The sequence below is a fragment of the Geotrypetes seraphini genome, chromosome 10 (genome assembly GCF_902459505.1).
Source record: "Geotrypetes seraphini chromosome 10, aGeoSer1.1, whole genome shotgun sequence".
NCBI lineage: Eukaryota > Metazoa > Chordata > Amphibia > Gymnophiona > Dermophiidae > Geotrypetes > Geotrypetes seraphini.
In genome coordinates this window covers 133,443,090-133,465,986 of record NC_047093.1, presented here as the reverse complement: position 1 = coordinate 133,465,986, position 22,897 = coordinate 133,443,090, and the positions used below count along the sequence as shown (strand labels likewise).

At 42.9% G+C, this 22,897-nt stretch overlaps 1 protein-coding gene across 1 annotated transcript in view; it reads left to right on the top strand.

Moving 5' to 3' along the window:
- The window catches only part of LOC117368582 (zinc finger protein 845-like), a 94,553-nt gene that overhangs the window by 8,772 nt on the left and 62,884 nt on the right, over positions 1–22,897 (top strand). Inside the window, exons 5-7 of the mRNA XM_033962312.1 lie at positions 11,898–12,005; positions 15,439–15,546; positions 20,121–21,624. Coding sequence (XP_033818203.1) covers positions 11,898–12,005; positions 15,439–15,546; positions 20,121–21,624 — 1,720 coding nt within the window. The remainder of the gene's footprint in view (positions 1–11,897; positions 12,006–15,438; positions 15,547–20,120; positions 21,625–22,897) is intronic.

The window sequence follows — 22,897 nt, the reverse complement described above, 5'->3', positions numbered from 1 at the left end:
CATCTTTATTAAGGTCAACCTGGACCATTTAGAGCTAGATTCACTAAACAAACCGATTGTGTACTGATCAGTTTTGCGACCCCTTTCAGTGTTCTCCCCAGAAATGTTTTCCAGCTGGGTGGCATGAAAAAGTAGCCAGGTGGGGTGGGGAAATTTGATAGTGGAGAAAATTAAGGGCTCCTTTTACAAAGGTGCGTTAGGGCCTTAACACAGGAATAGTGTGCGCTAAAATGCCCCGTGTGCTAGCCGCTACTGCCTCCTCTTGAGCAGGTGGTAGTTTTTCAGGTAGTGCACGCTAATCTGGTGCATTCTCTAAAAACGTTAGCGTACCTTTGTAAAATGAGCCCTAAATGTGTACTATTTTTATTAGTTAATTATTATTGTTTTCCAATGCTCAATATGACTTCCTTTTTTAAGGTTTGACACTTGTGCCAGAATATTTTTACTAAATTTAAGAAGTATCTAATTCTAGAAGTGTATAATTAGATATGTGCCCTCTTTCAAATGGTATAGAGATTTTAAAAAAAGGGAAATGCGTTAATGAAGTCATTGGGTTCAATCTAGCCATTTATTTCTGCATGAATTTAAACAACTAAGATAAAAAAGATAAATAGTATAGATCATCCAGTCATACAAGAAACAGCTCTACAGCACCTCTAATAATGTTTTGATCACTAGGTTCCTTCCTGAGGTCTCACTGAGGATATGAAATAGATGCAAGCCCCACTTCCAGACCTCTTCCACATAATTTATGGAGAGGTGTTACTGAGCTTTGAAGGAGACCTGTGTGATTGCACTACAGCAAAATAATAAAGTAGCAGATTAAGATCAAAGTGAGAGCTAGGGCAAAACAGTTTAGGTAAAGATGCAGGTAATAATTAGCAATGTATTAAAAATATTTTATTTTTATTTGCTTATAATGTCATTTGAAAGCTGCTTGTTAATACAACTTTAATGTGTGTGGTGGTAGTGGGGGGACAACGCCCACGTCAACAGTAAAGTAAGAATAGGGTCATTAAATCCTGTGTCGTACCTAGTATATATGACAGCCAGTGCTGATCATTTTTTTTAAACCCTTCTCTATATAAAAAAGATATTTTTAGTAATAATCCATGAGTCACACAACAAGGGTGCACCTAGGAAAAGGCAGCATCTTAAACACTGCAGTGAGCACTAAAACACCAACATACACATTGTAAAACTAAAGCCAGATCCTGCACAGTCAATTGATCCTGTACAGTCATTGCTAACAGAAAGCCATGTCCTTTTTATACACACAGAACACAGATACATCCTCGCCCAATATGGAATAATCACAAACTAAAAATAGAAATATGTAGACAAAAGTTAAACTGAACTGCCAAGAAACCAGACTCTGCATACAATGCAACACCATAGAAAGAGTGACACATGTCCCCTATTACTGTGCAAAATATAAAGACAGTAGATGTAAATTTGAAAAAACTGATATATAACAATCACCACTTTACAAATTAACAAATAGAAATAAAACAAATAATGAGAAATAAGAAAATACAATTTTATTGGACTAATCCATTTTTCAATTAGCTTTCAGAGACCAAATCTTTCTTCAAGACAGTACAGTATAAAGCTGTTATGGTATCCTGTCCTGACCTGAGGAAAGGGGTTTAGTCTCAAAAAACTGCCTTATTTCCATTTCCTATGTATAAACTTTAATCAATAGTTACAATACTACTTGATTCTACGTAGAGCAACAAATTTTTTTTTCTACCTTTTGTCATTTCTGCTTTAATCATCTTCTCTTCACTCTCTTCTTTCTATTCAACGTTTGTCCTCACTCCCTTCCATGCAACATCTGTCATCTCTCTTTGCCCCTTCCACCCAGCCTCTGCCCTCTCGCTCTCTACCCCTTCCATCTACTGTCCACCCTCTCTCTGACCCTTGCATCCATTGTCCACCCTCTCTGACCTTCCTTTCCTATGACAGTCCATCCCTGGTGTTTCCATCTAGGGCAAGAACATGTACAGGAAAAAGATCCTTAAGGAACAACTTTGTTTGATACCAAAAAGAGACCCAGGAAAAATATAATTAGTCACTCGTCCCCCAAAACACCACAAAAAATATGTATTTTGTGCATGACATGCATAGTGACAACACACAAACCTAGCGGACTGGGTAAAACGAGGATCTTGCAGCCCAGTGAACCTCGCGGATCTCTACCTCACATCCTTAAAAATTTGCTTACCTCAAGGGTGAGCGGGAACTGTGAGGTCTGCGGGTATTAAAATGCCCTGCAGACCCCATGCCACAGAGATGTGCGAGGTCTGTGGGATCCGGGCAATCCTTATTTTACCTAATCCCAGAGCAATTTTTTTAAGCTGTTTACCCAGATGCTGTTTCCAGAAAAGGAAGGTTTAAATCTATGGGAATACTTATTTTCTTGGATGACTTTTTCAAAGAGAAAGTGCTCAGTGCTCTTAGTTTCATGATGGATGTGGTGACCAGTTATCAAAGAGAAAGCACCCACAAACTTTTCATTGGCCTGAAGTTTTGAAAAGAGCCAGAGAAAACTCGATTTCTGTCATGGAACTACAACTCTGCCTTCTTGCAGGACTTGGAAACAGCAGCCGTGCACATAGCCCCGTTTGCGCGATCATTAACTCATACCAACATATGTGCACAATGCACAGCATGAAAATCCCTGCACTTCAAAATCATATCATCGTAGGAGCTTCAAGTAGCAGCTCTCATCTGATGATTTGCCAAGATTTTTTCCCTGTATTGTAAGGGATAGGATTTTTTTTTTTTTCTAAACCCACAAAAAAAACACCTCTCTTCTGAGCTGCACACCTTAAGCACAGCAGTTCAAATAGCAAACAGCACTGGAACCCAGTGAGAAAACTCTCTTTGCTACCCATAGATGCATACAACTGATTAATAATGACTTGCTGTCCTGCCTCTTTTGGGGGTCAATGGGCATTTGCTGTGATTTAGGGAAGATCAGAGCAACTGACCCCCTTCCTTCGCCAGGAAATTCAAGTGGCAGAGGCACAACTCGGATTCTGCTCCCTCTCAAGAAAAAAAATTGACGTTACAAACCAAAAACTAAACTTTCCCGAGGCAGAAACACCCCACGTGGTCTTGATCACCCTGCTTGCCAGAACTGAAGGGAACTTGACACCTTTTTTTCCTCCCAGAGTCGTCCCAGACTCACTGCAGCGGCACGATCTGAGCAGAGGCATTATCAGCTGCTTTGTCGGAGGTGTTGTTTACACTTAACGCAGCAGGATTATTCTGCTTTCTGGAGACAGGGAAACATACCCAATCAGAGGACAGAGCCTGGTTAAAAAAAACAGCAAAATAGCTCAGTAACCCTCCGGAGTAAAACTGGAGGCAACCTGAGGACTGCCCTTCAGATCGGCTTCTGATGTGCCGTCCTGTGCTTATCGGCAGTGATTTGTATTTATTTCACAGGCAGCTGCCTTAGCCCGTAGCGAACTCATGCTTTCGGGGCTCTAAGGTGTGTGTGACGGCTTCCCTTCTCTTCCCCCCCTCACCCGGACTTAACTTCCGGTTTCGGAGAGAAGAGAAGAGAAGCCGGTACGCACACCTTAGAGCCCCGAAAGCATGAATTCGCTACGGGCTAAGGCAGCTGCCTACGAAATAAATACAAATCACTGAGTTTGAGTCTTCAAGCCAGTGAGAGGTGGTTTTTTTTGTTTTGTTTTGTTTTTTTATGTTGAGCAGCGGCGGCAGCAGCAGGATTTGCATAGATGACAGCCGGGCGGTCATCTAAATTAGCCGGGCGTAGCGCCTGGCTGAAAGGCCCTGGGGAGAACACTGCCTTTGCAACCCGATTTCCCTCCGACCTGATTCACTAACCGCTCCTCCGATCTGATTCCGATCCGTGCATGCAAATGAGGGGAAACGGCATGCAAAGTAGGCAGGGACGTGATTTACTAAAAAAAAAAAAAAAAAAGAGTGACACCAACTGGGCTGACCGATCCAAAAATAAGCGATTGCTGAGGACCAGTCGCTCAGGTCCTTTCCAACTGCCCTGCCTTCTGCCGCTCTGCTGTTTGCTCTCTGCTTCAATCTCCTGCCTGCACCTATCTCATGCTCTCAACCCCAATTTCCTGCTCTCAGCCCCGACCTCCTGCCTGCCACCCACAATCTCCTGCTCTCAGCCTCGACCTCCTGCCTGCCACAATCTCCTGCTCTCAACCCCGACCTCCTGCCTGCCACAATCTCCTGCTCTCAGCCCCAAATCTCTCCTGCCCTTCCCCGCAGTGCAAGTCAGTGGTTTTAACCACGGGGTAAAAACGGGTTAAAACCACGCGCTTGCAAAGAAAAAAATAGCAAAAAAAAGTTTACTGCTCTGCCGAGCACAGAAAGCCAGCGCATGTGCAGACCATCTACAGTCAAGGAAGATGGTCTGCACATGCTCAAGGATCGCTCTTTAGCGATCCGCACGGTCAGTTGGAGGCGTGCCAACGATCGCCCCCATTTGCATGTAGGCCTCTTGTGAATTCGTCGGCCTGCATGCAATCGGACATGGATCAGACATGGAAACTAAGATTAGTGAATCTAGCCCTTAGTAATTTAATGCTGGAGGGATAAATGATCATCATCCTTTCTTCTTCCCGACTTTGGATAGAATAGACCTCCCAGGAGATGGAGGAAGCAGCTGAAAGAGATGGGTCAGACCTGCAAAACCCTTCATCCTAATGTCATGGGGCTGAGAAATCTGTATTGTTAAAAGAAATGGTGGTGATGAAGAGCCTTTTCTGTTATGGAGGGAACAGGATGCAGTTTGAATGGAGTTTTTGTATTGACGGTGGATTAGTATAAATCACTGTACATAATGCAGTTTACACTAATGCATTTTAATATTAATGGATTGATTTGTATGAGTTTGCATGCAACACAGTTCATTCACTTTTTTTGGTTAATTTACTGTAAGTCTGCATTAAAGTTAATGAGAACTGACACAGACTTTTAGTATGAACCAAAGAGCATGAAAAGATCAAAATACCAGTTAAGGAAGATTATAAAATAAAGTTATTAAAGGGAATGTCCCAATGTTTTCCCCAATAATAAGAATACTCAACGCCCCAGTACAAGAAGAGGTAGTGGACAATTATGATTCAATGGAGCCGTGAGGCAAATTTGGGCAGGAAATTTTTCTGATGAAGAACTTTGATGATAAAGAACAGTAATTAGTAAAAGGTGAGGAAAGTTAAAGGAATCAGGATCTGTTTCAAAAGAGGTATAAGACTGAGGAATGATTAAACATGGCTGACAAAGCAAAAGATTAGGGAAGAGAATGCTTTCTGTAAGTGTCTTATTTTGGCCCAAGCTCTGAGGACTTTACATTAAGGTGTGGAATAAATGGAAGGAAATGAAATGCATGCTTGTTCTCACTCAGGCTCTGTCCCCTCCTGACATCCATATGGGACAGGGGTCTGGGAACGGAGGTACTTGTGCTGAGAGAATCTTCACATTTGGCTGTTCCTGATAATAACCGAGATGAGGCGTTTGATTGACTTCAAGGTACTGAAGGGGATAGACTTAGTAGATAAAGATAGGTTGTTCACCCTCTCCAAGGTAGGGAGAACGAGAGGGCACTCTCTAAAGTTGAAAGGGGATAGATTCCGTACAAACGTAAGGAAGTTCTTCTTCACCCAGAGAGTGGTAGAAAACTGGAATGCTCTTCCGGAGTCTGTCGGGTAGGAAACAGAGGGTAGGGGTGAAGGGCCACTACTCGGACTGGATGGGGGTCACGAGTGGTGTTCCGCAGGGCTCAGTGCTCGGGCCGCTGCTATTTAATATATTCATAAATGATCTAGAAACAGGCACGAAGTGTGAGATAATAAAATTTGCGGACGATACAAAACTATTTAGTGGAGCTGGGACTAAAGAGGAATGCGAAGAATTGCAAAGGGACTTGAACAAATTGGGGGAATGGGCGGCGAGATGGCAGATGAAGTTCAACGTTGAGAAATGTAAAGTATTGCATGTTGGAAACAGAAACCCGAGGTACAACTATACGATGGGAGGGATATTATTGAATGAGAGCAACCAAGAAAGGGACTTGGGGGTAATGGTGGACATGACAATGAAGCCGACGGCACAGTGCGCAACAGCCGCTAAGAAAGCAAATAGAATGCTAGGCATAATCAAGAAGGGTATTACAACAAGGACAAAAGAAGTTATCCTGCCATTGTATCGGGCGATGGTGCGCCCGCATCTGGAATACTGCGTCCAATATTGGTCTCCGTACCTTAGGAAGGATATGGCGTTACTCGAGAGGGTTCAGAGGAGAGCGACACGCTTGATAAAAGGGATGGAAAACCTCTCATACGTTGAGAGATTGGAGAAACTGGGTCTCTTTTCCCTGGAGAAGAGGAGACTTAGAGGGGATATGATAGAGACTTATAAGATCATGAAGGGCATAGAGAGAGTAGAGAAGGACAGATTCTTCAAACTTTCGAAAAATAAAAGAACAAGAGGACACTTGGAAAAGTTGAAAGGGGACAGATTTAAAACGAATGCTAGGAAGTTCTTCTTTACCCAACGAGTGGTGGACACCTGGAATGCGCTTCCAGAGGGAGTAATAGGGCAGAGTACAGTACAGGGGTTTAAGAAAGGATTGGACAATTTCCTGCTGGAAAAGGGGATAGAGGGGTATAAATAGAGGATTACTGCACAGGTCCTGGACCTGTTGGGCCGCCGCGTGAGCGGACTGCTGGGCATGATGGACCTCAGGTCTGACCCAGCAGAGGCATTGCTTATGTTCTTATGTTCTGTCATTGGGGAAGACACCCTCCAGGGATTCAAGACAAAGTTAGACAAGTTCCTGCTGAACAAGGACGTACACTGATAGGGCTAGTCTCAGGGTGCTGGTCTTTGACTAGAGGGCCACTGCGTCAGCGGACTGCTGGGCATGATGGACCACTGGTTTGACCCAGCAGCAGCAATTCTTATGTTCTTATGCTCTTATGACTTCCAGAGCTCCATCTGCAGCATTCGGACCTCTCTAAGCCAGCTAGACTCTCTTGCAGAGAGATTTCAGGCTTTCATCTTCCTAATGACCCCCAGGGTTTCTAAAATAAATTCTCACTATGACAATGAGGGACACCTTAGGGGTCTGTGGGAGCTTCAAGTGGCCCTCTGGCATTGAAATAAGTCATTGACCTGGAGGGTAAAACTAACAACACCTGGCTGTTGAGATTTTACTCTGGGCAAGAATAGTGGTAGCTGAGGCTGATCTGGAAAGACTTGAATGGTCTGTTCCGCAAACAGTGAGATTGAATGGCCAGTGAGTGGCCAAATCCAGCATGGGAGAATGGAGTCTGTTGCTGAGCACAGAGACATGATGGCAGATAAAGGCCAAATGGCTCATCTAGGCTGCCCATCCTCAGTGACCCAGCAGCGGCAATTCTTATGTTCTTAACCATTATCTCTTCCTCTCTCTAAGTGATCCCATGCTCTTTGTCCCATATGCAGTGAGAGACAGGTAAAGGTTCAACAACTCCAGTGTGTTGATCATTTTATTGTCATATACTGTGAGTGGGGGAAGTGTTTAGCTTAGGAGGGAAGGCATCTTGACTGGGAAGTTGAACACTGTCAGCAGTGCACCATGTATCATCCCCATCATGTTTGGATGCCTCTATGGTTGACGTGGTGATGACTTCACAATCAGCATTTAAACATGGGTGACCTGGGCCTATACAGAGTGATGAGCGAGGCTCTGGTCACCTTGTTGGACAGACTGGATGGACTTTGAGGATCTATTTTCTGCCATCATTTACTATATTACTGTGTAACACCTGTGCAGTAGTTACCGGTAAATGTGTTTCAGATCCAACCGTTCCCTGGCACTTATAACCTGAATAGAAGGCTCCTTCTTTTGCTGCTTTGGGGACAAATGCAAAGTGATGCACATTGGGAAGAATAACCCAAATCACAGTTACTGGATGCTAGGGTCCACCTTGGGTGTTAGCGCCCAAGAAAAGGATCTGGGTGTCATTGTAGACAATACGATGAAACCTTCCGCCCAATGTGTTGCGGCAGCCAAAAAAGCAAACAAGATTCCAGGAATTATTAAAAAAGGGATGGTTAACAAGACTAAGAATGTTATAATGCCTCTGTATCGTTCCATGGTGCGACTTCATCTGCAGTATTGCGTTCAATTCTGGTCTCCTTATCTCAAGAAAGGTACAGTGGCGCTAGAAAAGGTTCAAAGAAGAACAACCAAGATGGTAAAGGGGATGGAACTCCTCTCGTATGAGGAAAGACTAAAAAGGTTAGGGCTCTTCAGCTTGGAAAAGAGACGGCTGAGGGGAGATTTAGTTGAAGTCTACAAAATCCTGAATGGGGTAGAAAAGGTACAAGTGAATCAATTTTTCACTCTGTCAAAAATTACAAGGACTAGGGGACACTAGATGAAGTTACAGGGAAATTCTTTTAAAACTAATAGGAGGAAATTTTTTTTCACCCAGAGAATAGTTAAGCTCTGGAACGTATTGCAGATAGTGTAGCTGGCTTTTAAGAAAGGTTTGGAAAATTTCCTGGAGGAAAATTCCATAGTCTATTATTGAGAAAGACATGGGGGAAACCACTACTTGCCTTGGATCGGTAGCATGGAATGTTGCTTCTCTTTGGGTTTTAGCCAGGTACTAGTGACCTGGATTGGCCACCATGAGAACGGGCTACTGGGCTTGATGGACCATTGGTCTGACCCATCAAGGCTATTCTTATGTTCTCCGACCAGCACCAGAGGTCAGACCTGTTCTCAGGCAAAGTTTCTTCTCCCAAACGTCCCTCTGCCATATCGCAAGGGAAAGAATTGCAAGAAAATCTAAGCCAGAGCACAGCCCATACACTCGCTCTCGGCACCGGCTGCTTCTTCGGCTCCACCTACTGGGATGGAGCTCTGAGTGATGTCGGCACAAAGGCAATTAGCAACCCCAGCCTCTGCAACGGAGCCGACATACCCCACGCAGACAGCGGTGCCGAGGTACTCAGCAAGCAACATCACTTCGGCACTGCTATCGATTCTGCCTGCATTGAAAAGGAAATCAAAGCAGAAACACTGTATTTCTGCAATGTCTTCCTCCTCCTCTCCAAGGCAGAAATATTGGGGTTATAGGAGGGTTTCACTGGTCTAAATGATTTTTCGGATCAATTTTCTCCTCCCACTCTTCTGTCTCCAGGATCACCTAAGGGAAGAGCTTCCCCATCTTCTCTTCACCAGCAGGAAGTGTCTCATTCACAACAATAATCTACAATGCAAATGGATTCTCACTCTCTGTTCCAGCTTTTGCATTAGTTTCTGCAACAACACTCTCAGGCATCATCCAAGGCTTCTTCTCTACTACAGCAGAATCAACCCCTCCAGGGTTCTCCATCCAGGAAACATTCATGATCTATCTCAACTACTTCATCGCTGGCGGCTGCTGTCTACTCCTCAAATGCTTCAACTTCTAGGTCATCACGTTCTCCATCTCCAAAGTGTGCAACTTGTGACTCGCCAAGGCTGCCATGAACCTGAGCGCTCATTTTCTCCAGAGGGCACGTCGTACTCATACTTTGTCTATAAAATGGCTTAAACACTCCAGCTATCTACAACATCGAAGCCGGACCCAAGAGAAAAGAACCTTAAGGTTCTAAAATATTTGAACATTCCAAAGGAGATAATATCTCTACCAATTCATGAGATGCTTTTAGATATCCACAAGTCAATCTGGACCACTTCTTTCACTTCTAGAGTGACTAAAAGGAGTTTAGATTACAAATACAAGGACCCCAGGACATCATGGGGTTTGGTAAGCAACAACTTCTGCACCATTCCTTGGTGATAAAATCCGCCCTGCAGAAATCAAAAAGTTCAAAGGATTTCTCTATCTCTCATTCCCAATCTCATCTCCCAGCAAGATGGGAAGCTTTTACATCCAAATCTGCAGTCTTTAAATCTTGCGGTTTGAAGATTTGGATGTAAAAGCTTCCCATCTTGCTGGGAGATGAGATTGGGAATGAGAGATAACATATATGGAGGATGTTGAGCTCTGTTTAACAGGATAGGGAACCATACTTGTAGAGAGAATAGAGAGAGCATGCAAAACCAAATTAAGGTCTCATGCTGGAACAGGTGGTCGTAGTGGAGGTAGAACTCTAAGTAAACCTCTGAAATACCTCTTTACTATAGGATGTTGAAAAATAGTGCTATTATCAATCAGCTACCATGTGAGTATGGATGGAGTTATATGATAATTCCAGAGACTTTGAGAATGTGAGATATTGCAGAACCTGAGAGATGGAAGCTGTAGTCGGATCCAGTCATCAAAGATGACACCACAGAGAAAAGTGCTTCCACTTAGAGGCGTACAAGCGTTTGGTGGAGTCCACTCGAGACGCTAAGAGGATGCTCAGCACTTCCGGGGAAAACACTTTGAGCCTTTGCAAGCATCATTGTTCAAGTATCTTTCATGGAAAACCCTATTCTTAATAGCAATTACGTCCAGCAGACAAATAGGGGAACTCCAGATCTTGGTGCATTACCAGCTTTACTTCATGACAAGGCTCCTCGGAACTCATCCTCTTTTTCTTCCTAAGGTGGTGTCCAGGTTTCATCTTAATCAATCCATCATCTTGCCTGCATTTTTTCCTCCTCCGCACTCTTCTGACAAACAACGTGACTTGCATATGTTGGACTCTAAACGAGCTTTATCAATATACCTTGAACGCACCAACTGCCCAGATCGGCCATCTCATTATTTCTGTCTCTCGTGGGTGACAACCAGTTCAGCAGCTCCCCTCTCTTTATGTTTAAATGATTTTTATTATTCCAGCAGTAAGAAGCAAATACAAACAGTAGTACCATTCAGGAAATAACATTTTCAACAATATAATCAGTTCCCCTCCCATCCCCCCCCCTCCCCAAGAATCCATGGCTGGTCCAACAGCTGAGAGTGGGAATAAAATCTTAAAGATTCAAAAGTCTACTGCGAGCACGCGGTGTGAGGTCCTGCCAGAAGTGCTCCCACACCTGACAAAATTTGCGACCCGGGCCAAGAGTCAAGTCTCCCACCATACGTCTCTCCAGTGTTGCATGCACTATCATTAGGGATCTCCATTGTGCATATGACGGGGGATTACGGGGGAGCCAGTTGGTGAGGATGGCTTTTTTTCCCATCAAAAGGGCTCTGGAGATAAATGCTGACATACCCCTGGGTTTGGGCGAGGCTATATTATAAAATCCAAATAACGCCCTCGGTTGCGGAAGCCATCGCCTTCCCCATAGCTCCCTTCTCTTTTTGGCTCCGTACTGGTGGCAGAGCCTAGGAAAACATTTACATGTAGTCTGGGGTGACTGACTAGGCACTCATTCTGCACCTGGACTAGCTTGCTACACACATTGTAACTTGGATCAGCTCCTTATATCTAGTTTAACTGTATAAACAACTTGCCTTGAGTTTAGCCACCCATCTGTTTATCCCAGTGGACTCCGTATCTTGTCCCCATCAAATACCTGCACTTGACCCTCAGCTATGATAAGCTGTATTATAGAACAGCATTTAACATCATATCTCTGTTATTTGAATGTTGTGATGTGTGCTTATTAGGTGTTTCATAAATGTTACGCTAAAATTATATCGCTCTCATTTGAATTTCAGTGCTGTCAAAAAGTATATGTTTGAAATTTCATGGTAGTCCTATTATTAAGTTTCATTTTGCTGATTTTGACTTTACTTCATTTATTGTGCTTGTTATATTTCTTCTTTTTGCTACTGTTATGCTGTTAATAAAATTGTAAGTTTGTGTTGAATTATAACTGCTGGGTGAATCTCTTCATAAAGGTGGTTAATAAATCCCAATAAATAAATAAACGTAATATCTTTTTCATATAATAGGCTCCCATAATGTCACGCCTGACATTTTAATCCGATTTGAGCAAGAGAGATTCAAGACTGAGCCTCAGGAACCTGAGGAAAGAGGAAATCTGACCCCCACAGGCACATGTGAGGAATTGCAGGAAACGGGTGATGTAGCTTAGATTAAAGTGAGAAATGGGGTAATGAACATAAGAACATAAGAATTGCCGCTACTGGGTCAGACGTTTTCTACAAGAAAGATGCCTCCTCTGGCCCAGGAACTGTTAGAATGAGGGGTTGTAATCGCTGCCCATGCTTCTAACCTTTGTTATGAGGATAATGTGTTTGCTCTATCTCCCTTATTTCTACTTTTCTCCTTTCTTTATTCTGCCTTTTTGCCTTTCATTTATTCTCATTCTCCCCCAGCACTTTCCTGTCTGTCTCTTCCCTTATATTGAGACTTAGGGGGAAATTCTACAACTAGCGCCTAAATTTAGGCATCACTAGGCGCCCTGCTAATGGTCAGAAAAGGCAGGGCTGAAGGGCCTACCGACGCCTAAATAAAAGGTGGCTAAAATGGCCGCTAGAATTGTGGATAGGAAGCCGCTTTAGGCCGTGGAATGCTAAAGTAGTGTGGCCAACCCCCGAAGTGGCGTTGGGTGATCTAAAGTGGCTACTCAGCCGTGAATCACGCAAAGATAGGCTGCTGAAATGATCTGACAAGCAGTGGGCAAACTCCAGAACATAACCATCCCGAATCATCTCCAGGACCCACTGCTCGGACGTGATCTCTGCCCACTCTGGATAGAACTTGCGCAGATGGGCACCCACTTGAACCGGAGGGGGGGGGAGGCAAGGAATCATTGGGCAGGACGGGTAGCTGGGGAACCAGCGGAGAAATTCCTAGCTCCCTGGAAGACCCAGAGGCCGGAAAGGAATGGCCCCTCGACCAGGGTTTAGCCGGTGGAAATCACGCAAGCGCCTTCAAGCAGAGCCACACTGCGCCAATGGTCTAGCTGTTTTCAGGCAAGCAAAGCACTTTAGAAACAGTTAGGGTCTGAACCAACTTGTCCAAATCCTCCCCAAATAAGAAAGACCCCCTAAAGGAGAATTTTTTCAGCTTAGCCTTGGATGCAGCATCCGCTGACCCTGCTCAAAGCCACAAGGTATGACACGCAGCCACTCCGAGAGCCATAGACTTGGCCGAAGCTCGCAACAGGTCATACATGATATCCGAAAGATAAGAAGCACCTGTGTCAATCTTGGCTACTTCCTGTTCTACTAAGCCCCAGTTATCAGACTCCCGGTCAAGGACACGCTCGGCCCACCAAAAACAAGCTCGAGCAACCAAATCGCCACACATTGCCCCCAAGACCGCTAGGGCAGTAACATCAAAACTCTGTTTAAGAAGGGACTCCAACTTATGCTCCTCAGGGTCCCTCAAAGCAGAGCCGCCCTCAAAAAACACAGTATGCCACTTCGCTATGGCCAAGACCACCACATCTACCACAGTCGACTTCAAGGTGTCCCAATCCCCCTCCGGGATGGGATACAGGCGGGCCATGGAACACGCAAAGCAAAAAGGGGCCTCCAGCACCTGCCACTGTGCGAGCACAATATCCCAAATATCCTGATGCATAGGAAAAGAGCGGGAAGCCAAGCAGATCCCCAGAAGCAAGGGATCCACCACACGTGGGGGCTCCGACATGGTGTCCTCGAAATGTAACACTGAAGAGACCTGGAGAATAAGCTCATGAAACTCTTCGCGCTGAAAAATGTGCACCACTGATGCATCCTCGCCAGCAGATGGAAGTGCAAACCCGCCGCTAGCGGAATCGGTTCCCCCAAGAGAATCCAGTCACCCCAAAGGTCTAGGTCCTCATCAACCAAATCCTGCTCTTCCTGATAAAAGTCATCATCCCAAGACACCTCCGGCCGCTTGGACGAGAGAGGAGTAGAGGGGGACAAAATGGGCTCTCTTTGGGGTCGTACCATAGAGGATGTTGAGGGCAACTCCCCCCCTCCCCGAGACCCCCGGGGCGGAAGCAGGACCTCTGGCCGCATGCAAATAAGCCTTACATAGGGCTAAAACAAAATCCAGAGAAAAACCCCCTGGCGTCCCCAAGAGACTCCCTGCCACCGCAGAGGACCCAGCTGAAACCTGCCCCTGTCTCTCCAATATAGGGGGAAGGTCACCTGAGGCTACAGAAAAAATGGAGGTGCTTCCCGCCAAAAACGGAGCTGAAACTGCCAAAATCGGAGTTCTAGAGGCCTGCTGCGTCTGAGAGGCCTGAGCTGCCCTAGCCACTAAAGCAGGCGATATGGCAGCAATGGTAAAGGAGTCCCAACCAGTTCCGGCGGTAAGGAAATCCTTTTTGCCCTGACTGTCGGTGGCTGGGGAACCTCCCGCGTGGGCGTCAGGGGAAGCTCGGGGCAATCAGCTGCCAACTCGTGAGGCACTTGCGGAGGGAATCTCTGGCTGCCGGCACCCGATGCTGACGAGGATCCCCCTCCGCTCCGGCCTGCACAGCGCTTACAGAGGCTAGCCGCGAGTGGTTCGTGTCTGGATTACAATGAGCACTTTTCCCCCTGCAAAGTGCTCATTGTGCAATTCGCAACTTAGCTGAAAAGTAAGTGCCGGTTAGTTGAAAAATACAGCAAATTTAAAGGGAAAGAGCCCTTTAGACCAGCACAGCCTCAGGATTTGGTTTTTTTCCAGAACAGATTCTACTGGCTCTCTAAGCCGGAGGCCTGACCGGTATCAGTGGCCAGGCTGCCACCTGAAGCACCTCCTACAAAAACTTGGGGAGGTGGAGAAAGGGGGGAAAGGGACCCAGCGTGAGACTCGCCAGGTTTGACACCCCTAAACAGGACCCATCCAAGCTCTGTCCAGCACCAGAAAGGGGACCAGGAGTCCTAAACAAAATCCAACAGCTCTAACAAGGGGAGCCTCAAATTTTTTCTATCTCACCTGCTTGGAGACTGAGAAAGACTGAGTTGGGAGGGGAAGCCTCAGCTAATATACTACAACCAAGGTTTTACAGTCTCTACCTGCTGGTCATAATGAGATATTACCCATCAGTAAAGAACTATGCCAGTCTAGAGGGTGACACAGAAATATATTTACCATTCCCTCTTTCCAAATTGATCCATAGTGCCTCTTCCTTGCCCTGCAGATCCTGCAATTGTGTAGCTTTAATATGATCTTTAACATATAATGCTACTCCCCCCCCTCCTTTTCTTCCTACCCTGTCTTTCCTGAACAGATTATAGCCCGATATACAGTAACTACATCCCAGTCATGGTTCTTTGTAAACCACATCTCTGTTATCGCCACTATATCCAACTCATCAAAGGGCATATTCTGCTGCAGTTTTCATTACCATAGTATTGTAGGACTCTGTATTAAATGTCATGGTTTGTTTTCAGAGCGACAGAGATTCCTTAACTTCTTCCATCAGGACACTTGAATTTTCAGAGCTCATAATATTCCCATCATCTCAGTATTAGCAAAATATTACTTTTCTTAGGTTCTAAGCTCTCCTTCAAACCTGAAGTTATTTTTCCATTCTTTTTCCAGGCAGCCAAAGTTACACTGCTGAGAATACAATAGAAATCCTGAAGATGGAAGAGGATCCAAACAGTAACCAGCTGGAGGGAGAAGGGAAGGATTCTGATATCAAGAGCGGTGAGCCAAGAATTCCTTTATAATCAAATCCTTGCTAAGTGTTGCTAGTATTTCTAAATTTTCACTTGTTGTATTGGTTTTCTGTACATGATTTTGATTTTTGATTATTTTTTTGGGTGCATAATTCCCTGGAGTGTATACAGTGTGCATAATACCATCAGTAACAGAAATACTGCAAGACGCAGCTGGTTAGACATTGTATTATTGATTGCTAATATACCCCAGAAGGAGTTCAACGTTTTCTTTAAAAATAGATCCAGAGACTTCCTGGGTTTCCATATTCAAATCTTTCCTGATGTCTCTAGGGAGACTCAAAAGAGAAGAAGGGAATTTCTATTATTGAAACCAAGTGTGACTCAAATTGGAGGTTTATTTTTCCTTAGATATCCTTGTAAATGTGTAGTGAGGTATCATACTTTAAAATATGTGTTCTTTGAACCGGCTCATTTGACGGCCTTCCTCTCCAATAAGCGCCTTGAAATGGAATAATATCTAAGTCCAAGTAATAATTTAGCTTTATTTCAGCATCAAATAATGAGCTTTCTTGTTAATTATTAGATAGTTCAATCACTCCTATTTTTTAAATCATGGATCCTAATTTGGAGGACTACGGTAGTGTGTGATTAAGTAGAGAAATAATTTCCTATTATAATTTGATTTATTTTCTGGATGGAAAGTAATTTTAATATTATGTTATCTTAATTACACTTTCTGAACAAGATGATATGCTTGTTAAATAATGTGAAAATTTATAAATAAATAATAAAAAAAAAGAAGGAGTTCAACGTGTTTTAGAACATAAGAATTGCCATACTGGGAAAGACCAATGGAAGTTCCATTAAGCCTAGTATCCTGTTTCCAACGGTGGCCAACCCAGGTCCCAAGTATATAGCTAAATCCTAAGTAATAAAACAGATTTTATGCTGCTTATTCTAGGAATAAGTAGTGGATTTTCCCAAGTCATCTCAATAATGGCCTATGGACTTCTGTTTTAGGAAATTATCCAAACCCTTTTTAAACCCCACTAAGCTAACTGATTTCACCACATTCTCCAGCAACAAATTCGAGAGTTTAATTATACATTGTGTGAAGAAATATTTTCACCGGTTTGTTTTAAATCTAGTACTTAGTAGCTTCATCACATGCCCCCTAGTCCTAGTATTTTTGGAAAGAGTAAAGAAGTGATTCACATCTACCCTTTTCCACTCATTATTTTATAGACTTCTATCATATGCCCCCCCAGCTCTCTCGTCTCCAAACTGAAGAGACCTAACTGCTTTAGTCTTTCCCCATAGGGAAGTCATCCCATCCCTTTTATCATTTTCGTTGCCCACTATATCTTTTTTGAGATATGGCGATCAGAATTGCACACAGTATTTGAGGCGCAGCTATATCATGGAGTAATACAGAGACATTATAACATTTTCTTCTCTGTTTCCATTCCTTTCCATATAATTCCTAACATTCTATTTGCTTTCTTATCCTCCACCGTACATTGAGCTGAGGGTTTCAACATATCCTCAATGATGACATCTAGATCCTTTTCCTGGGTTTCGTGGAAACCTCTAACATAGTTATAGTTCAGGTTTCTCTTTCCCACATGCATCACTTTGCACTTGCTCACATTAAACATCATCTGCCATTTTGACGCCCAATCTCCCAAAGTCCTCTTGCAATTTTTCACAATCCTCTTGCGATTTAACAACATTGAACAACTTTGTGTCATCAGCAAATGTAATTATTTTACTAGTTATTCCCATCTCTAGATCATTGATAAATATGTTAAAAAGCAGCCGTCCCAGCATATAATCCTGGGGAACTCTGCTATTTAACATCTAATATAGTACTTGAGCTGCATATACTAAGACAAGGAGGAAAAAGCCTCAGATCGTCGTCTTCAGACAGATGAAATCTTACTGAAAGACTAGATAGGGAAAACACCTCACTGGCTTGTAAAAAACCTCCTTGTGCAGCGTTAAGTGCTCTTTAAATCTTTAATTGAAGTGGCTGACACAAGCTTTCATAACCTTAAAGTTAGGATTTTGTACAGCTTAACGTTAAAGAATTCGATTGACTTAAGGCTACAGCTACTTATCTTTTAAAAGCTGAGCTCAGATGTTGTGAATCCAGTTGCTTTAGCAGAGCTGTGTAATGCGTCCCGATTGCCTTCCTCCTCCGTCGATGGTAACCAGCGTTTTGCTCTAAGTTGCGTCAGAGGGGCAAGAGGGTAGGACGTTATCTTCTGAAATAAATTGTAAAATCGTAATAAGCATTGTGACTGCCCACAGTTTCAAAGCAGACATTGTACAAAAATAACTTACTGCAAATCGGCATCAAACTTAATGCTCAACCGGCGGCAAAGATGGCCGCGAAGGCAGCTCAGCCTCAGTTTAAATATCCTGTGACATCAAAGACTGTAATGTCACAGTATCAGCTGTTCATCTGGCCTATGGAGTAAGATTACCCTGTAGTTGCACGGAAATATAAGTGAAAAACTACTGCTGTTCTTGTGAGCTTCCAGTGCTGGAGGGCTTGCAAAGTTGTTATTATTATTATTATAGCATGTATTTTTAAAAGTACCACTCAATTTTGAGGTTCTATCCGTTGGGTTCCTCTGTACACAAACAGTAGATCCATTGTTGTTCTTTCTTAAGGAGGGCTAATTTCCTATTGCCCTCTCTCGTCATTGGTGGCACATGATCTATTATATAGCATTTCAACACATTCAGAGGGTGATTATGAGATGTACAGTGGGGCACAATAAGTTCATCCATTTTAGTGCATGATAAACTGCTACGATGTTCACCAAACCATGTTCTAAAAGGACGTTTGACCCACATACATCAGGGAACATGGACACATTATGATATATACCACATATGATGTATCACAAGATGTAATGTGTCTCAATTTGCATTCCCTCTTCGTGATAGGATGAATAAATTTTCCTTGCAATTCCAAGGTGTTCTCACAAGTGCATTTACCACATTTAATGTGTCTACCTTCAATCATAATTGTTCCTTTAAATTCTGCATTTGACTATAGGCCATTCTAACCTCTTGTTCTTTAAAGACAGGATGTAATTGTATGATAGACCAATGATTGCGTATAACTGAGGCTACTCACTGAGCTCCCATGCCATATCTTAAAACACATGTGGGTATTTTGAGACACATTACATCTTGTGATACATACATATGTGTATATATCATAATGTGTTCATGTTCCCTGATGTACGTGGGTCAAACGTCCAAACCTTTTAGAACACGGTTTGGTGAACACCGTAGCAGTTTATCATGCACTAAAATGGATGTCACCAATGGTGAGAGGGGGGGCAATAGGAAATTAGCCCTCCTTAAGAAAGAACAACAATGGATTTACCGTTTGCGTACAGAGGAACCCAACAGATTGAACCTTAAAATTAAGTGGTCTTTGGGTCTTGGGAAGGGGGGGATCCACTCCCATTCGGCCCCCCTCAGCACCGGTTTTGTAGTAGAAGGGCATATGAATCTGAACATCCCACCCTTCAGTTTTCAAGTTCGCCTGCTTACTGTCTCAGACATCTGCATTTTTTGTCTATGCTTGATCTTCTGCTGCTCCAGGGTCCACAGAGTCCTGAATATCTTGGCTGTTTCAATAGTCTTCAGGTAAGAGCCAGTTCGAGATATGATGCTGTGCAATTTTCACTATAGAAAACTCCCCAAAAACAAATGAATCCATTCTGTTTTATATTATTTTATCAGTGCCAGTTGTGCTAAGAGTTGGTGGCTTGTATAGCATTCCACCTTGTTATGGGTGGCTTGTTATGTTTTTCCATTTTACCTTGTTAGTTTGTTTGAAGTCGGAGCAGACTTGTAATAAGGGGGGGATTCCCCTCCATGTTCTTTCCTTTCCTTTCTCTACTGCTTTGGTATGAACTGAGCAAACAAGAATAGAGCAGGTCAGAGGACATGGAGCCAAAATATGTAGATGATGCCTTCAACACAAAATTTCAAATATGAATACACAACCCACTGGTCCAGACTCATATGCCCTTTCTACTAGAAAGACGATTATTAACGTAATTAACTAATCTACCCTTTTGTAGTTCTTGAGGAAAGAAGTCCAACTTAGTATTAAAGTGATCTTGGTATTGTTAGAATAAATTTCTGATGATGATGATAAGTACAACAGACAAAGTTACCCTGCTGACCTCGCAGGAGAGATCGTGAAAATGGAAGAGGATACTACCAGTGACCAGCTGGAGGGAGGAGAGGAGGATGCTGATATCAAGGGTGGTGAGCCAATAATTGCTATGTAATAACATCCTTGCTATATGCTGTTGAGTATTTCTAAAATTTCACATAGAGATTTTGGTTAGTGAATGTAATCAGAGTAAAGGGAATCATTGCAGAGACTGGAGGGGAGGATGAGATGTTCAGAACCAGCAAATGAGATCAGGATGGTCTGTTTATATCTTTTCATGTGCCATTACTCACCTGTCTATAAACAAATGGTTTTAAAGACTTCTGTGGGAATATTTGCTTATATATGTGTTACTAATAGCTGTATATGCTTTCATTTTTATCCGACAGATGATGAATTTGGGAATAAGAGAATGAAAGTATGTGATGGGCAGAGGGAGGAATGGACACACAAAGACCCTTCCAGAGACAGCCCAGATTCTTCAGTTGATAATGTAGGAGGTATTAGTAGTGTAAGAATCCACACTGGTGAAAAACTACATATATGTTCAGAATGCGGTAAAAGTTTCAAACGAAAACATAATCTCAGAGAGCATGAAAGAATACACACAGGAGAAAAACCATATCAATGTTCTGAATGTGGAAAATCCTTCAATAATTCAGGTAGCTTATTAACTCATAAACGAATCCACTCTGGAGAAAAACCTTATCAGTGTTCTGAATGTGGTAAATGCTTCAATTCTAAATATAAACTCGGACCTCATAAAAGAATTCACACAGGAGAAAAACCATATCAGTGTTCTGAATGTGGAAAATCCTTCAGTAAAACAAGTAGCCTCAGAACTCATAAAAGAATCCATATTGGAGAAAAATCATATAAATGTTCTGAATGTGGAAAATCCTTCAATAATACAGATGGTCTCATAGCTCATAAAAGAATCCATAGAGGAGAAAAACCATATAAATGTTCTGAGTGTGGAAAATCCTTCAGTTATACTAGTACCCTCATAACTCATAAAAGAATCCACACAGGAGAAAAACCATTTAAATGTTCTGAATGTGGAAAATCGTTTAGTAATACTGGTACCCTCATAACTCATACAAGAATCCACACAGGAGAAAAACCATATAAATGTTCTGAATGTGGAAAATCATTCAATAATACAGGTAGCTTATTAACTCATAAACGAATCCACTCTGGAGAAAAACCATATCAATGTTCTGAATGTGGTAAAAGCTTCAATTCAAAATATAAACTTGGACCTCATAAAAGAATCCATACAGGAGAAAAACCATATCAGTGTTCTGAATGTGGAAGATCCTTCAATAAAACAAGCAGCCTCAGAACTCATAAAAGAATCCATATTGGAGAAAATGCATATAAATGTTCTAAATGTGGAAAATCCTTCAATAATACAGATGGCCTCATAACTCACGAAAGAATACACACAGGAGAAAAACCATATAAATGTTCAGAATGTGATAAAAGTTTCAATCGAAAAAATAATCTCAGAATTCATGAAAGAATCCACACAGGCGAAAAACCATATAAATGTTCAGAATGTGGAAAATCCTTCAGTAGTACAAGTACTCTCATAACTCATAAAAGAATACACACGGGAGAAAAACCATATAAATGTTCTGAATGTGGAAAATCCTTCAGTAATACAGGTAGCTTCATAACTCATAAAAGAATCCACACGGGAGAAAAACCATATAAATGTTCTGAATGTGGGAAATCCTTCAGTAATACAAGTACCCTCATAACTCATAAAAGAATCCACACGGGAGAAAAACCATATCAATGTTCTGAATGTGGAAAATCTTTCAATAATACAAGTAGCCTAAGAACTCATAAAAGAATCCATATTGGAGAAAAAACATATACAATCATGTGAAAAAATTAGGACACCCCATGAAATATTCAGTTCTTTCTTTACAAATGTTCGCATATCGATGTCAAATCTTTTTTTTTTAATCTCTAGAAAAGAAAGTGATGTAATTGCAGGTAAACAACAAAACTTTTCCCTGATTTACACCTGAAACAAAAGATATCCACAAAAATGTGTATACTAACTGAGGAATAAATTAGGACATCCTACACTCTAATAGCTAGGGCTCCGCAGCGCAACTGATCCTGGCAGGTGAACAGCGAATCAGACATACATATGGCGGGTTCCCAGAATAAAGTGTGGATTTACAAGAAAGAAGATTAGCAGAGGTAAAAACCTAATCTTTCGTTCTTGTACAATCCCACTTTTTTTCCGGGACCAGTGGGACATAACAGAACAGTCTCGAAAATTCAGGGTGGGACTGATAAGCTCATTGCCAACACCGAGGCAACAAAAGCAGCATTCCGCTTGGCCGCTACACCAACCCTCTAAAACCCGGAGAATCTATGCAGAGAGGACCACGTAGTAGCCCTGAAAATCTCAAACAGAGGCATTGCCAACAACTTGGTCCAGGAGGAGAAAACCCCCCTGGTAGAATGAGCCTGCACCCCAAGGGAGGGCTCTCTCTTGTAGCCACCTAAGCTGCAGAAATGGTCACTCAAATCCATTTTGAAATGGTAGCCCCAAAAGCAGGCTAGCCCTTGCAGTTAGGACCCACCAGACAAACAGGTGGTCCGAGACCCGAAACTCTGTTATCTCCAAAGCCTGCCGCAAAAGCTTGCGTTCATCGAGGGAAAGGGGAACGGCCCAATTCACATATAAAACAGAAACCACTTTCGGAGGCAGGAAGGAACCATATGCAAGATCACCCCGGTATCTGCAATACAGAATAAGGATCCTGACAAGACTGAAAGCTTCAAAACTGTCCAAGTTGACATGACAGTCAAAAGGAATACCATCTTGAGAGAGAGAGCCATCACGAACGCCCTAGAGGCTAACAAGGTGGGCGAACCAGGGAGCGGAGACCTGATGCAGATTGCACGTCAAACAAGGAAGATACAAAGGAGGCCTCAGACAAACCTTGTCCCATAGAAAATGGACCAGGTCCAGAGAACCACCAAAGATCTTCTCAAAGCAATAGGGACCAGCAGGTGATACCTGCAATCTGAACCTTTAGGGAAGCCACTGCAAGGCCCTTTTTCAGGCCATCCTACCAAGACTCCAGCACCTGAAAAACTGAGGGAGAATAATAATCCTCCATATGGCTAGTGCACC